At 35.1% G+C, this 17,731-nt stretch overlaps 1 protein-coding gene across 5 annotated transcripts in view; it reads right to left on the bottom strand.

The window, feature by feature from the left end:
* The window catches only part of FOLH1B (folate hydrolase 1B), a 69,069-nt gene that overhangs the window by 42,728 nt on the left and 8,610 nt on the right, over positions 1-17,731 (bottom strand). For 4 of the 5 annotated variants that reach the window (XM_010384318.2, XM_010384320.2, XM_010384321.2 and 1 more), the window contains 4 exons: positions 17,490-17,676; positions 7,325-7,426; positions 1,182-1,307; positions 210-396 (listed from right to left, as the gene is read on the bottom strand). In XM_010384318.2, the coding sequence (XP_010382620.1) occupies positions 210-396; positions 1,182-1,307; positions 7,325-7,426; positions 17,490-17,676 (602 nt within the window). The remainder of the gene's footprint in view (positions 1-209; positions 397-1,181; positions 1,308-7,324; positions 7,427-17,489; positions 17,677-17,731) is intronic. The other variant, XM_010384322.2, reaches the window with a different exon arrangement.

A 17,731-nucleotide genomic window follows, 5' to 3' on the forward strand; every position in this document is an offset into this window, starting at 1 on the left:
GTCTGAATTCGAAAACCCACCAGGCCCAAGTTTCCAAATAAGGGGATAAGGGACCTGAACCAATCATTTTAGAGTTCAAAATTCTTTCATTCTTAAATGCAAAGAGAATAAAAAAAGACATGCTTAGTCCATTGTGCCAAAGGAAATTCTATAATAAAGTCTCTTTCAAATGTTAAGTTTCCTGTTATATTCAAGGATTGATCACTCACCATTTGCTGGGTAACCTGGTGTGAGAGGGTCTCCTGCGCCATTCAGATTTAGGATATTTCCACGCTGGACACCACCTCCAGGAAGATTCCAACCATCTGGATAGGACTTCACCCCAGGAGCAAAGTAGTCAGCAGGGTCTGAGTAGAGAATGACTCCTTTGGCCCCTGCCAGCTGGGCATTTTTAACCTAGAAAACACAGTGTCTTTCTTTCCTTATTTTAAACTGGTTGTTTCAGATTCGGTAATATCAGTTTTCAATATTACACTTAAATGAGTAGTAGAACGTTATCTTCAAACTTTTGTCATTAGGCCTACAACAAAGGATCTCTCAGAGAGAATTTCTCTTTTCTTTTTGCTGCTATAAGCTCCAAAAATCCTCAGAGCGTCAGATTTGGTAATGTTCTTAGTAGGGGTAGTGAGTATTTGCTTTTTCCTTCCTCTAGCTTAGAAGTATAATAAGCAAGTAGATCCCACAGGCCAGATTCCTATTGTTCTATAGTCGAAAGGGAATTTTTTAAAATTTAATTTCCCACTAAAAAGAAAAATATATTTATTAACAAATAAAATGAGAGTAATATTTAAATTTGCTATGTGTAAACTGTTTTCCCTCATTATTTATAACAATTCATACTACAATTTAATTTAGTAAATATTTTTGTAGAAAATATTTAAAACAGAAATACTAAAACTTAATAATAAACCCAGTGCATGTTTCTTCATAGGCCACAGGCATAACCTGTAAGCACAGAAAAATTTGTTCTGTTCACCCTAACCATCTGCACTGGTCAAATTCCAATGATCAAATTTAACCCTGGGATATAACCTAGTAAATGTAAGCTTTATGCCCACCTGTCTGTAACATGGGCACGTCACAGAACACAAGAAAATCATGGTATTCATAAAGTTTTAAGAAAATGATTCTACACATGTAAAACCCACTATGAGGGAGAGAAAAAAAAGATGATTTTTTACCTTATTTCCTCTGAAAACTTTCCCATATCTGGCAATTACAATTTTCCCAGAGCAATTGATTTTCATGTCCCGTTCCAATTTGAAGAAGTCTTCAGTTCGTGCATAGTTAACATACACTAGATCGCCCTGTTGAGATCAGGAATGACTTCATGTAAGTCAGATGTAAAACAAGGAGGTTTTTCTGCATGGGGACTGTTGGACGTTTTTGAAAGAGGGAAGAGGTTAGAGCACACAAGAGGGTCAGAAATGCATGAGCTCCAAAGAAGAGATTCAAGGGAAAAATGAATTTAAATTGAGAATGAAATTAGATGGGCTAGAGCATATAAATTAAGTAATATCTGTTTGTATTTGTCCCACATTTAGTGGCTATGAAGCTGAAGCTACAGAAGCACTCTCCCACAGAAAAGTATTAAACATAAACACATTGCAGCACGCAATGTGAAGGGGTCCAGATACCCTAGGCTAAGAAGCCCTTAATGAGATCTTTCCTTTCTTCAGAGTGTGTTCACAGGGAGCAGTTTAATGCTTCTTAACAACTACCAAGTAAAGAAAAATAGACAGGTAACATCACTGGTTTGAAGGTCTAATTTCAATCATTAATGTGATGATGTGCAAATCTTAGCTCATATTTGAGTCTCAATATTCTCATTTGCTAAATGACCTGCTAGATTAAATCAGTGACCTTCCAAGCTTTTTTTGCTCACCTGTTCCCTAAATTAATGTTGGCAGTGTACCCCTTCATCTAAAATTTTAAATGTTTTATAATACCATTAAGTAGCTGCAAAGCATGCAATATCTAGCTTACTATAAATATTAACATTTTTAGATGAAATTGTATATAACTTTTATATCAATCCAAAGGAATTTAAAAACTATATTTATTTGCTATTCAACATCATCAATTTTAAAAAATACATGAACATGCTCTTCTTTACAGTCAAAATTTTGTCATCTCTTTTTTTTTTTTTTTGAACTTGTATATTGTCCACCTTCCTCCACAGAATTTTACTGTAAAGTAAAATATATTTGTACTGGGCACTAGGATGAGCTGTCCAGGTTCATGGTCAATGAGGGACTTTTTGCTCCAGCTTCAGGGAAGCCTCTCTGCAGACAACTTTCATCTGTCAGCCCCTTCAAGGATTGCCTCAGCTGTAGACAGCCCCCTTGCTCAAGGTCATGTCCCTTCCTAGAATGCTACACATTCAGTGACTGATTGATGTGAGGGTATAGAGACCTGGACATCTCAGTCTAACATAGGATAATTCTGAGAAACTATTCCAGACCTCCTTATAGGCTTAGCCAGGGCTATCCTTGAGCTGGCATTGCAGAGTGACTTCTCCCTCTGCCTAATCCAGCTTTCCTTCTCACAGATGTTGATCCCAAGAGAACACGCCATAATTATCAACTAGCATTCTAGATTTAATTCCAGAATCTATTACCTTAAATATGAGTATGCTTGAAAGTCTTTTATTAATCACTGTCAAATTTCCTTGAATCAGTATATCTATATAAGTCAATTTTTTTAAAAAAATATTTATTTTTGTGATAGATTGTGTTAAGAAACAGCTTCAGGAGTAAGTTATAATTATAGGCCAGGCATGGTGGCTCATGTCTGTAATTCCAGCACTTTAGGAGACTGGGGCAGGCAGATCACTTGAGGTTGGGAGTTCAAGACCAGCCTGGCCAACATAGTGAAAACCCATCTCTACTAAAAACATAAAAATCAGCTGGGCATGGTGGCAAGCGCCTGTAATCCCAGCTACTTGGGGGCTGAGTCCCGAGAATTGCTTGAACATGGGAGGTGGAGGTTGCAGTTAGCTGAGATCATACCACTGCACTCCAGCCTAGGCAACGGAGTAAGACTTGGTCTCAAAAAAAAGATAGTTATAATTGTAATTACTAGTAGTATCAAATTAAATCTAACAACATCATTGCAATTCTTAGAAATAATGCATAACCCTAATATTTGATTAGAAATATATCTTAATTCAATGAATGGGACAGTGAAGCATTATCTTAACACATTTGTTCAGTAGGTGAACAAATTATTGCTAGAATGAGATGGATCAGCAACAACAGTTCAATTTATATTTCTTGTTTTTATAGTAAGTTCTGAGAAAACTTGGATAGGAATGAAAGATGTGTTATGGAATTGTCACTAACTTATTTAAACTTCTTTCAAGTTATAATCAAATAACTTGAAATCACAAATTGATCTTTCATACAAGTGTATTTTAATGATATTAGCTGGAAACTCAATTGGGTTTACTTTTAATTTTGCTCAATTGTAAACTTTGAATTGCTAAGAATTTGTTACCCAGCTATTAGAATCATTCATTATCTCAACATTGAAAACAATATTTCTAATTGTCTCTTTTTTTTGGAGCCCCAGAGATTTTTACAACACAGAGAAATGCTTCATATTGACTTAGAATGGGTGGGAGATGTTTTTCATTTGTAAAATAAGGTGAAAATGCTTGTAAATAGGGAGCAGGACCACATGACAGGCTAGCTTTCAATACCGTGAAAAAGTACACAGGGTAATTAATGATCTGGAAACTGATCTCTTTAAAACCTTGTCATGCTTGCCTTTCGAAAGTCTTTACACAGCCCAGTTTGAAAACCCTGTCCCAGATGATTTCCAAAATCCTATCATTTTATTTTGGCTATTGTTTCCCTTTTTGACCACATTTTTCATAGCATGTACACAACAAATATATATGAGATATTAAAATAGAATCGTCTCCAAGCTGTTTCTAGGATTCATTTGACAAATTGGTGAAGATGTATTATGTGTTAGGTAGCGCCTTATGTAATGCAACAAATCTTTGCCCTTGAAGGAACTGACACAGCAGGTCCTCCTTCAGTCACAATGGGATTAAGTCTTATTAAACTCACCTAAGTTGAAAATAATTATACGTCTAAAGTGTATTTTTGACTTAGGATATTTTCAATTTATAATGGGTTTATCCAGACACAACCTCATGGTAAGTTGAGAAGTGGATTGAATGAGTATGGCTATTGCACCATCATAAAGTCAAAAAATTTTAAGTAGCCATCTTAAGTTGGGGATTTCCTGTAACGTGGATGGGATAATATGATAATGAGCATTAAATTTAATAACTAAGCAAAGCATACATTATATTAAAAGGTGATAAGTAGTATAAAAAAAGCATTTAAATAGAGTATACAAATGGTCAACTGGAGCTTAAGTGGGTGTAATATTAAATAAAATGTGAATCTAATTGGGAAACTGACATTTGAATCTTTGCCTCTGTAAAAGGATTACATTTAGCTCTTGTATTTCTTCCTAAGACCAATGTAATATTAATGCACTATTAATCATAACACTATATTTCTGATTTATCATTGTTAGCCCTCTCTGGAACACACTCTTATTCTATTTTAACTGTGGCTACAAAGTCATTAACCAATTTGATTTAAGCAAAATAATTTTTTTAGTGTAAGTATCCTACATGAAATTTACCCTTAATATAACTTTGAGGAGACTATACCTTTAAATGTCTCTAAATATGGCTGTCCTTTGATATATCAGCAATTCTCACAAAACAAATTGTGAGGGAGAGAAAACTGAAAAAGATATTAGCTTAAAAATGAGAGTAAACTTTGAAAATGAAAACAAGTGTGACAGATATTCCCTCTCAGCACTTCTCAAATGCAAGTTGTCACTGTGAGATAGCAAAGAGCTTTGTTTTTAGACAAAGACCTTCTTGTACAATTTACACTGTACCATCCATTGTTCTATGACTGTGAATAAATAGAATCTTGCACCTCTTAGCCTGGAATTTTCTTTGTTTCCTTAAGCTTCCATCTCCCCAACTCTTATTTATAGAGATAGAATTGGGAGGCAAAACCAGTGATTCTCAAAGATGGTCCTTGAACCGTCAGAAACAATATCACACTTGTTACAAGCACAAACTCTAAGGCTCCACCCCATTAAACTTACGAAGTGGAAAGCAGAATCTGTGTTTACAAGCCATCCAGATTATTGTGACAGACACTAAAGCTTGAGAACCACTAGAATAGCCTATATTTTATCAACACTGCAAATTGCTAATTTTAAACATCATAAAGCAGAGTCCCATATTTCCTATTTCACGGGATTCAGATGTAAATTCAAAGATTACTGATCGTGAAAGCGTGATTTTTTTTTATTTTTTATTTATTTATTTATTTTTTGAGACGGAGTCTAGCTCTGTCGCCCAGGCTGAAGTCCATACATTTAAATAATAATTTAAAATAGCTAAAAAATATGAAATGTACTTTAAAAATCTTAAATTAATGTTATCTATTGAAAAAGTTGAAGTGTGAAGTGTGAAACTGAAGAACACTGAAATGTATTGAGCAGTGAAAAGATTATGTATAAAATAACAGGTGGGCCTGATGCGGAGGCAGGCGGATCACCTGAGGTCAGGAGTTGCGATCTCGGCCCACTGCAAGCTCCACCTCCCGAGTTCACGCCATTCTCCTGCCTCACCCTCCCGAGTAGCTGGGACTACAGTATCCCGCCACCACGCCTCGCTAACTTTTTTGTATTTTTAGTAGAGACAGGGTTTCACCGTGTTAGCCAGAATGATCTCGATCTACTGACCTCATGATCCTGCCCGCCTCTGCCCCCAGAGCGCTGGGATTGCAGGTGTGAGCCACCGTGCCCAGCCGGTGAAATGTTTTAAACACACATACGGACACACATAGTTTTGAATTAACACTCCACTGGCTGGGTTACAGATGATCCAGTGAGGAACACCGATCAGCAAACTCATCTGATATTTGAACATAAACAGCAAACCCATACAACATGTGTGCTCTTTCTATTTAGCCATTGATCTGGAAGATTTTAAGTCTATTTGAAGGAAATAAGAGACAATGATCTTTATAACTCTTTCTTATGATTAATAGTAATGTCAAAGTCCAAAAATTATTTGGAAGATTTTAATTGGGTATGTAGTAAACCTACAAACTAATTTAGGTGTAATCTTCTCCTTATAACATGATGTTTTCTCATCCAGAAACGTAAACAGTTTAATTGTTTTTTGTTTTGTTCTGTTTTTCTGAGATGGAGTCTCCCTCTGTCGCCCAGGCTGGAATTCAGTGGCGCGATCTCGGCTCACTGCAAGCTCCGCCTCCCGGGTTCACGCCATTCTCCTGGCGTAGCTGGGACTACAGGTGTGTGCCAACGCATCTGGTTAATTTTTTTTTTTTTTGTATTTTTCATAGAGATGGGGTTTCACCATGTTGGCCAGGCTGATCTCAAACTCCTGACCTCAGGTGATCCACCTGCCTCCACACCTGGTCAACCTGTTTTTTTATACATAATATTTTCACTGCTCAATACATTTTAGTGTTCTTCAATTTCACACTTCACACTTCAACTTCTTCAAGAGATCACATTCATTTAAGATTTTAAAAGTATAATTTATATTTTTTAGCTATTTTAAATTAAATTGATTCATTATACTTTCTGCTATCATATATTATTTGGTAATTTCTGTTTAGCTTCAATCTGGTAATATTAATACTATTTTAAATAAAAAATTATTGTTAATTTTTGGTGATACATAAGTGATGCAGTTATATCACTGTAAATAATAAACAAGGAGAATATTAATAAAGAAAGCCCAAAGTGCAAAAACATAATGAAAATAATTTGACAATATCAAAATTAAGAATCTCTTTTCAACAAAGGAAAACACAGACTAAACAAAAAAATGAAAAATTAGAATGGGCAAAACTAACTTATGGTGGCAAAAATGTCAAAGAAAGATATCTGGTGTGTGTAGAGCTGATTAAGAAGAAGCATAAGGGAATTTTCTGAAGTAAAAGTAATATTCTGTACATTGATGGGGTGCAGATCATCCAGATGTAGGCATTTGTCAAAAATCAATAAATGTGCATTTGGGATTTGTGCATCTCATTGCAGTAAATTGTATCTTTAAAAATACTATGAATAAAATATAATCAATATTCCTCCTTCTTACGAAGACATTCTCATTACTTAAATGTGGAAAAAATTAATTGGATTACATCAAAAGTCCCTTTATAACCCTTTAATTATTGGCTGAACGTATGAAGTGAAGGAAGGCTTCTTTTTGTCATTTTTATTTTGTTGCACTGTGTTTTACCTCTGGCATTCCTTGAGGAGAGAAAGCACTGAAAGGTGGTACAATATCCGAAACATTTTCATATCCTGCAGGAGGTGGTTCAAATAATGATGTGTTGAAAATCTAGAGAAACAAAATATTATAATCAAAAGTAAATCAGTTAAAGTTTGATTACTATAATCAAACATAAACAAATGCATATTATCTTTTATGTCAGTAGAGAGTGAATGAATCCTTCAGGATTCTGATGATAATATCAGATACCCAGCACTGTGCTAGAAGTTGTGAGGAATTCATGAGATGAATAAATCACAGATTTTGTCCTCAAAATGGTAAGATCTATTCAAGGAAACAAAGCTAAAAACCCCCACCAATAACTAAAAATCAACCAAACAAAAAACAACAATCATAAAATAAGTAAGCATTGTAGAAAGAAAAGCTCAGAAGAGGTAAAAAGATACTCTTCCGAAAGGAATATTGTGTATTGTAACCTGTATACTGATAGAAGGAAGAATTAGAAATTGATTTTTTGTAAGTGGCATACATACCAAGCTAGTGTTAATAAAAGCCTAAATATGTAATTGCTTCACAGAAGGTTAGAAGTAAATTAACTTCATGAATTTCTTGAGAGAACTTATAAGGACTAGCTTTTGATTTTGGAGAAAAATTTTAATCCCCAAATAAAAAGTAACTTTGTTTGGTAATCTCAATCATTATAATAGTGCTTAGATAATTACCTAGGAACAAAGTAAATATTAAATTTACTTAAAAAAAGTACATGATTGGGGAATCCACAAATGGCCATATCTAGATTCTCTGAACAGCATATGCACTGAAAAGAATGAAAAACACTGAACCAAATATATGTCTTTTTAAGTTTATAATTAAATTGGAAAAAATAGTAAGGAATATTCAGAAGCGAAAAAATAAAATGAAAGCAAGAATCCTCAGAGGCAGCATGGAAGTTGGCTTTGCCTTAGGTGGATCTATCAAAGCCTATGGCCCCATGAAAAGGATTCAGGAGTTAGTCTAAAACTGGTTCACATAATGGAATCTAGCAGAAGACTGTGCATAAAGCTGGTCTAAGTACAACAATATCCTGGCCAGGTGCGGTGGCTCACGCCTGTAATCCCAGCACTTTGGGAGACTGGGAGCCCAAGGTGGGCGGACTACAAGGTCAGGAGTTTGAGACCAGCCTGACCAACATGGTGAAACCCGATCTCTACTAAAAATACAAAATTAGCTGGGCGTGGTGGCGGGTGCCTGTAATCCCAGCTACTCAGGAGGCTGAGACAGGAGAATCACTTGAACCCGCAAGGCAAGTTTGCAGTGAGTAGAGATTGCCGCCACTGCACTCCAGCCTGGATGACAAAAAAAAAAAAAAAAAAAAAAAAAAAAAAGAACATAATCATAATAATAATAAAATCCTTTAGGGTTAAGGATAAATTGAAAATAAACTTGCTCCATGGAAAGTAATGGCTTAGGGTAAACCAGGAAAAAAGGGTTCCAGATAATTCATAACCCTGCAAATTTTCATTCACTATTTATACAGTATGCCTCAAGCTAAAATATTTATTTTAAAGCAGTGCCAGGATTGTAGTGCTCCCTGGGGCCTAAGAGAAATGATCAGGAGGAATCAGTCTTCAACTTAGCTTTAAATAATTTCCAAATTCTAAGGGAGAAGAACTCAGAGCCACAAAATCACCAAACACCTCCAAAGTACTATGGAAAAGAGCCAACAGAAAGAACAGAGTAAAATTACAGCTGCAAAGACTGTATTTATGGTATGTATCATACACATGATATTGAAGTAAAATTTAAATAAAAATTAAAGCCAGTCTGGGCACGGTGCCTCATGCCTTGTAATACCAGCACTTTGGGAGGCCAAGGCAGGTGAATCGCCTGAGGTTGGGAGTTCAAGACCAACCTGGCCAACCTGGGGAAACCCTGTCTCTACTAAAATTGCAAAATTAGCAGGACATGGTGCTCCTGTAGTCCCAGATACTTGTGTGGCTGAGGCAGGAGAATCACTTGAACCTGGGAGGCGGAGGTTGCCGTGAGCCAAGATCGTGCCACTGCAGTCCAACCTGGGCAACAAGAGCAAAACTTCGTCTCAAAAAAAAAAAAAAAAGAAAGAAAAGTTAAGGCCAGGTGCGGTAGCTTGTGCTTGTAATGCCAACACTTTTTGGAGGCCAAGGCAGGTAGATCACTTGAGGTCAGGAGTTCCAGAGCAAAACCTCCTCTCTACCAAAACCTCTCCAAAAATGCAAAAATTAGCCAGGTGTGGTGGTATGTGCCTGTGGTCCCAGCTACTCAGGAAGCTGAGCAAGAGAATTGCTTGAACCTGGGCTGTGGAGGTTTCAGTGAGCCAAGATTGCGCCATTGCATTCCAGCCTGGGCAACTGAGCGAGACTCCATCTCTCAAAATAAATAAATAAATAAATAAATAAATAAAATAAAAATACAGAGGTACAGCACCAAATGCAAATTGTGAACATTGAATAAAATAAATAAAACTAAATGAAAAATGTAAAATAATGTATGGATAAAAAATATTTAGACAAAGCTATAGAGATTGTTTTAGGAAGTAAATCTAAAGAAATAATTCAGAATGTAGCACAGAATCATAGAAAAGAGAAATATGAAAGAAATATTAAAGACCTAAAAAACAAAATGAGAAGGTGTGGGATACATATGGAATTACAAAGGAAGAGAAGAGAAAGAATTTAGAAAGCCTAAATTTGAACGACTAAAAACATTCCAAAACTACCAAAAATCATGACCTCCATAATTTCACATTCAGGAGATCCAGTGAATCTTGACCAAGATGAATAAAAATAATCTTTACCCAGCCCATTACAATAAAATTGCAAAACTTAATATAGTACTTAATGATAAAAATTGCAAAAGAGAGATTATACATGATTACCCAAGCAGAACAAAAATTAGATTGGCAGTTGACTTCTCAACAGTGGCAATGGAGGCTGGGCGCAGTGGCTCACACCTATAATCCCAGCACTTTGGGAGGCTGAGGCCAGTGGATGACCTGAGGTCCGGAGTTCAAGACCAGCCTGGCCAACATGGTAAAACCCCGTCTCTACTAAAAATACAAAAATTAGCCAGGTGTGGTGGCACACACCTGTAGTCCCAGCTACTTGGGAAGCTGAGGCAGGAGAATCACTTGAACCTGGGAGGCAGAGGTTGCAGTTAGCCAAGATTACACCACTTCATTCCAGCCTGGGCGACAGAGAGAGATTCTGTCTCAAAAAAAAAAAAAAAGAAAGAAAAAAGAAACACCAAAAAAAACCAGTAGCAATGGAATCCGTAATTCAGTAGAATATTGTCTCCATGGTTTTGAGCAACAATTACTGTCAAACTGCAAATTTGTGTACTACAAAATCATTCTTCCTTTGAGAATGAATATGAAAAACACATTTTTCCACCAAATTTTAACAGTTTTGGGTCAACAGGTGTTCACTTAAAACAAAGAACATTTGTAAACAATATTGTTCAATAAACAAAACAATACCATACAACAAATGAAGCCTCTAAAATAATTTCTAAAATGATGCAAGAGAATCAGAAAGGAAAGATATTGCAAATGTGTGGTAAAAATTAAATGAGGACTGTATATGATAATAATAATGTATTACTATCATAGTAACAAACATATTTTTCAAGTTTATGAAACAAGATTGAATTAAAATTATGCATATAAATTGGTAATATATAACGAAAGTGAAAGTGTTCTAAGGTTTATATACTGTAGAAATATTGATTGAATTATGACACCAAAGCTTTAGGGGAAAAAAGGAAGAGTAAAATTCATACTAGAGGACGGTAAAAGTGACCTAAATATTGTATATCAGAATTATAATAAATGAAAATGGAAAAAAGAATAATTAAAAAGCATAGCATGTCAGACTAAATAAAATCAGCTGTGTACTAGCTGACAAGGAGTGAAATAAACCTAAGCAAGTTTAAAAGTGACAAAACTGAAAAAGAAATACCAAACAAATATTAGCTTTAAAAAAAAATTTTAGGGCAAAGTCAAATAACATTACGAAGAGATAAGGAAGGCTACTACATAAGTGTAAGTCTGTCACTTTATCAACAATTCTAATTTTGTTTACATATGACAATAGGTCCCCAAATTATAGATAACATAAATTTATGAAATTATAAGTTATATATATAATATAACATAGACACCACTATAGTGAGGTGAGATAACTTAACATTTATTTCTAATTAATAAAGGAAGCAGACAAAATGAGAGCACGTTAAGGATAATGGAGATTTCAGCCAAATAATAAACAAACTCAAACTAATGTACAAATATAAAATATTACCCCAAACAACCATCAAATTACATGTTTTTCCCAAAGAAACACAGAACATTTATAAAAATTGAGCACATATTAGGCTCCAAAGGAAGCCTCAACAATTGTCAAAGGATTAGTGTCCTACAAACCACATTATTTGATCTCAATATATTCAATTTAGAGATCAGATCAAACAAACAACAAGAACAATGTTTACATTCAGAATTAAAAAAAAAAGGACTTGTAAATAGTTTCAGGATCAAAGAAGAAAATACAGAAATTAAAAAATATTTAGATGCTAATCATAACTAAACTACTCCTAATCCAAATTTGTGAAATGTAGTTGAAGTGGAAAGGGAAGTTAAAGGGAAAATTTATGGCTCTACATACTCATATTAGAAATGAAGAAAGACTCAACATCAGTAAATTAAGCATTCTATTGATGTTACAAAGAACAGCAAAGTAAACACAAAGAAGATAAAAGAGGTAATTATAAAACAAGAACAGAATTAATAAAATATAAAGCAAAGATAGATGAAAAAAGATTGCCAAAGCCAAATTTTATTCTTTGGATACACTAGTAAATTCGACATATCCCTCTCAGGAGCAATAAGAAAATAATATAGCAAAAGCACAAATAAATATATCAATTATCAAAAAGAGGCACATCTACAGATGCTGAACATATTAAAAAAGATAAGAAAATACTAGGAACAACTATACTACACATTTGAAAGCTTACATGAAATGGAAAATGCATTTTAAATAAAACTTACGAAAACTGACATAAGAATACATTTTTTAGAAAATCGGCCATGCACAGTGGCTCACGCCTGTAACAATCCCAGCACTTTGGGAGGCCGAGGCCTGGTGGATTATGAGGTCAGGAGTTCAAGACCAGCCTGGCCAACATAGTGAAATCATGTCTCGACTAAAAATATAAAAATTTGCCGGGTGTGGTGGCACGTGCCTGCAGTCCCAGCTACTTGGGAGGCTGAGGCGGGATAATCGCTTGAACCGGGGAGGCAGAGATTGCAGTGAGCCGAGACTATGCCATTACACTCCAGCCTGGGTGATAGAGTGAGATTCAGTCAAAAAAAAAAAAAAAAAAAGTAAAGTTGTCTAGCCATATAACAATAAAGTCATATATCAAACAATAAAAATTGTTATATGACACAAAATTATCATATGACAAACAATAAAGCAATTTAACAAACAATAAAAATTGTTATATAACATAAAATAGTCATATAACAACCAATAAAGAAATTAAACCAGTAGTTTAAATTTTTCCATAAATAGAGTCAAGGCCAACTGGTTTTCCTTGAGTTGGAAAGGTTAAAGGAAAAGATAATTTAATTACAACAAAATCTATTTCAGAAAATATTAAAAACCCAACTCATTTTAGAAGGCAAGTATAATATTGAAATTATACCCCAACAAATAGATTGCAAACACACAGACTAAACATGCTATGAGTATAAACAGAATATATATCAATATATGAATTTAAAACTCTAATGCTAATATTATAAGTTCAAAAAATGTAAGATTATTCTAACATTACAATATCACTGAATGCCATCTTCAGATCCAGAAAGAAAAATTGCATGCTGATCTCAAAGATAAATGTGTTTAATATAAATCCGTATGGCAAAAAATTTTAGTATACATGGAAAGGATGTACATTTAAGATAACCAGAAAAATAAAACAGTAAATATCATAATTAACAGTGAAAAAGAATTAAAGGTATTTCCTTCAAGACCAGAAGAAAGTTAAGGATATCTGGTATCAAAACTTCTTTTCAACATCATACTGTATAAGTCTTGCCCAGTGCAGTAATACAAATGGGAGGGATTTGGAGATGAGGAATGGATCTGGGCAGATTTTACATTGTACTAACTAGAGCAGTAGTTATTTCCCTCTTCTGCGACTGATAGAAGCTAAAATGAAACCATATCAACTACTATTTGCCAAATCCCCACATCTTCTGAATTTCCCATGTTTTTTCTGTGATTCACATATGAACTCATCTGAATCACTAGGTAAGATTAAAAGAAATATTATGCTGAGGTGCAATAAAAATCAATAAAGGAACAAAGTCGTTATATAAGCATGTCTTTCAGGCAAGGGAATATTCAAACTTGTCTCACTTGATTTGCCTTTATGGTAACCAATTTTGCAGCAACACTATGCCACACTGAATTTTAAAGCAAGTTTATGAGCTATTCTAACAAGAAAAGTTTTTTAATGTCAAGGAAATGACTTTTTGGCTGATTTTATCAAAGATAGATTCTATTTCAGTCTTAGAGTATTTTTTACTTTTCAAAATGCACTAGTAGCCTCAAATTATATATTCTGAGTATAACTAAAACAATATTAGTTTACGATTTCTATTTACATTTTGTGACATTAAGTCAATACATAGTTCAATCTTTATGGTATGTTATTTCTGCATAATCAAAGGTGAAACAATATCTCTGTATACATTAAAAATATTTCTGGGGAGACCTAGGCGGGCGGATCACGAGGTCAGGAGATCAAGACCATCCTGGCTAACACGGTAAAACCCCGTCTCTACTAAAAACACAAAAAAATTAGCCAGGCGCGGTGGCGGGCGCCTGTAGTCCCAGCTACTGGGGAGGCTGAGGCAGGAGAATGGCGTGAACCCGGGAAGCGGAGCTTACAGTGAGCGGAGATCACGCCACTGCACTCCAGCCTGGACGATAAAGCGAGACAGTGTCTCAAATAATAATAATAATAATAATAATAATAATAATAATAAATAAAAAATAAAAAATTCTGATAGGATCCACAAAATACTAATCATATTTGGCTGGGAGCAGTGGTTCACGCCTGTAATCCCAGCACTTTGGGAGGCCAAGGTGGGCAAATCACGAGGTCAGGAGATGGAGAGCATCCTGGCTAACACGGTGAAACCCCGTTTCTACTAAAAATACAAAAAATTAGCCGGGCATGGCGGCGTGCGCCTGTAGTCCCAGCTGCTGGGGAGGCTGAAGCAGGAGAATGGCGTGAGACTGAGAGGCAGAGCTTGCAGTGAACCGAGATCGCACCACTGCACTCCAGCCTGGGAGACAGAGCGAGACTCCGTCTCAAAAAAAATACTAATCATATTTGTTGCCTATAGGATGGAGAACTTGTCTGTTTTGTGTAGGAGTATAAAAGGAATCACAGTTTACCACACAGCTCAGCTGTGAATTTTTATTCATACCAATTAAATTATACTGGGAGATGGAAGATAGTAAGAGAACCTGGTGGTTGGGGCCAAGGGATGAGCAGGGAGTTGACTTGTCACAATGTCAATAGATAATGCCTGCATCTGAAATAAAAGCATATACGCATGTAGTTTACAGAAATAGATATAAATATCAAAAGAATGAACTTATAGTTGAATAATGATTGCCTCTGGAAAGAGGAAAACAGAGAAAAAGCAAGGCACTCAGGAGAATTGTGTGCATCTATGAGTATATATATATATATGCACATTGTGAGATTATGTACATACATAACTTGGATAAAAATAAAAAAACTAATGATGTAATTTTAAAAAATTAAGAAACTAGGTATCTAACACTATCGGAAAATTTCCCAAATGAAACTTTTACATGAATCATTTTGTATTCTCTGAAAGGCTTTGGTAACATTATGAATAGGCCGGGCGCGGTGGCTCAAGCCTGTAATCCCAGCACTTTGGGAGGCCGAGTCGGGCGGATCACGAGGTCAGGAGATCGAGACCATCCTGGCTAACCCAGTAAAACCCCGTCTCTACTAAAAAATACAAAAAACTAGCCGGGCAAGGTGGCGGGTGCCTGTAGTCCCAGCTACTTGGGAGGCTGAGGCAGGAGAATGGCGTAAACCCGGGAGACGGAGCTTGCAGTGAGCTGAGATCCGGCCACTGCACTCCAGCCTGGGCGACAGAGCCAGACTCCGTCTCAAAAAAAAAAAAAAAAAAAAAAAAAACATTATGAATGCTCATAATACAAAAATAAATAATGAAATAAAATAATCAATGATACAGTCAAAACTGGAAAGTGAGGAGGAAGGAAAAAAGAAGAAAAAACGACAACATTAGCAAGACTTCACCTTAAAAAAATAAACTAAAATATATTATATGTTTGCTCTTTTCTGCATTGTACCTAGACAATTCCCAAATCTGATACATCAAAACAGAGGCTTAAGCATATATATACTTTTTAACATTGTCAATATTTTATATCTTTAAATATTTTTTCTGAACATATTTTAAAGACCCCTTGGTATTTAACACTATAGATATGCCAACCCTTATTTAACAACCTGAGTCTCTATGATGTGTAATGGTATTCCATTTTAAATATAATATATTTTAGGGGTTTTTTGTTTGTTTCTCTTTTTTTTTTCTTTTCTTTTAAAGTGGAATCTTGCTATGTTGTTCAAGCTGGTCTGCAACTCCTGACTCAAGCTATTATCCTATCTCAGCCTCCCAAGTAGCTGAGATTAGGGGAACATGCCACCACGCCTGGCTTAATAATATTTTTTAAAGTTATATAGTTAACTACTATAATCGAGAACAGCAGTTAATATGAAAAGCTCCAATCACGTTAGGAAATTAAGTATGGAATTATATCACTGACTGTAAAACATAACAACATATTTATCATTAAGAAGAGATTGATTCATTAGTCAACAAAAGGAGGTTATTGACCTATAATGAAAAAAATTAAATATGTACTTATATCACATGACATTTTCAGTTCACTGATTAAACTGGACATATTTCAAGCTATATGTAATTAAGAGTGCCCAGTAATAAAAGGACTAAAGGAAGTTACCTAAATTGAAATGGACTCTTCTACATACGGTAGCTCTAAAACTAAGGTATGTTAAATAGGGATGAATGTATGTTATATTTTGTGATCTTTCATATTGAACATATCACAATAATAAATATATCAATTTATCTGCATTGTCTTCTGTTTCTTAAGTATATGCCCCAACTTGCAAACAAGATTGCAAATTCTTTAAATACCATGCTAAAGACTTTGCCTCCAAACTTGTCCTCTCCAAATGTCCACACACAAATTCTTCGCACAGAGCTCAACCTGATCAATTGAGACATAATCATTAAGTACCAATAAAAACTTGCTGGGTCAAACTGCATACTGGATCCCTGAATTTCCCAGCAACTCCAAATCTGTGCAGTGTCTTTATAAATTAAACATATCAAAAATGTATCTGTTGGCCAGCCGTGGTGGCTCATGCCTGTAATTCCAGTACTTTGGGAGGCTGAGGCAGGTGGACACCTGAGGTCAGGAGTTCGAGACCAGCCTGGCCAACATGGCAAAACCCCATCTCTACTAAAAATACAAAAATTAGCTGGGTGTTGTGGTACACACCTGTAATCCCAGCTATCAGGAGGCTGAGGAAGGAGAATCACTTGAACATGGGAGGTGGAGGTTGCAGTGAGCCGAGATGGCACCACTGCACTCCAGACTGCCCGACAGGAGTGAAACTCCATCTGAAAAAAAAAAAAGAATCTCTTTTATAAAGTATATTTTTATGCTTGTAAGTTTACAAGTATATCATATTTGATATTAGTGTGTAGTACTAAAAACAAAAAAAAGCAACTGTTATCAAGCATTAATTTCTCAGAATCTTTCTAAAACACATTAAACTCAAACATCATAGGAAATTAGTTGACATGGATAATGAGATATTAAAGGTATTCACAAGATCCAATAATATTGATTTCTATTAATATTTAGAGATGGGATAGAACATTATTTCATAGAGGTATTTGAAAAAGAATAAATAGGGGCAATGTTTCTTTTATTTATTTATTTATTTATTTATTTATTACCTCATTTCCATCTTCATTAATTATTGAGATGTAGTTGGGATGAGTCTTATTTGGGTAGGACAACAGGACATCATAATGAGTTAGCTCAACAGAATCCAGGCCAAATTCTTTCCACTGGGATTGAATTTGCTTTGCAAGTTGAAAGTTTTGTTCTGTTCCTGCTAAATGTGGTATCTGTGTAAAATTACTGGTGAACAAAAATTGAAACTGGTTAGATATTAATGTTTAATCAACTTTTATTC

This window comes from Rhinopithecus roxellana, chromosome 15, assembly GCF_007565055.1.
Source record: "Rhinopithecus roxellana isolate Shanxi Qingling chromosome 15, ASM756505v1, whole genome shotgun sequence".
In the NCBI taxonomy this organism is placed as follows: Eukaryota; Metazoa; Chordata; class Mammalia; order Primates; family Cercopithecidae; genus Rhinopithecus; species Rhinopithecus roxellana.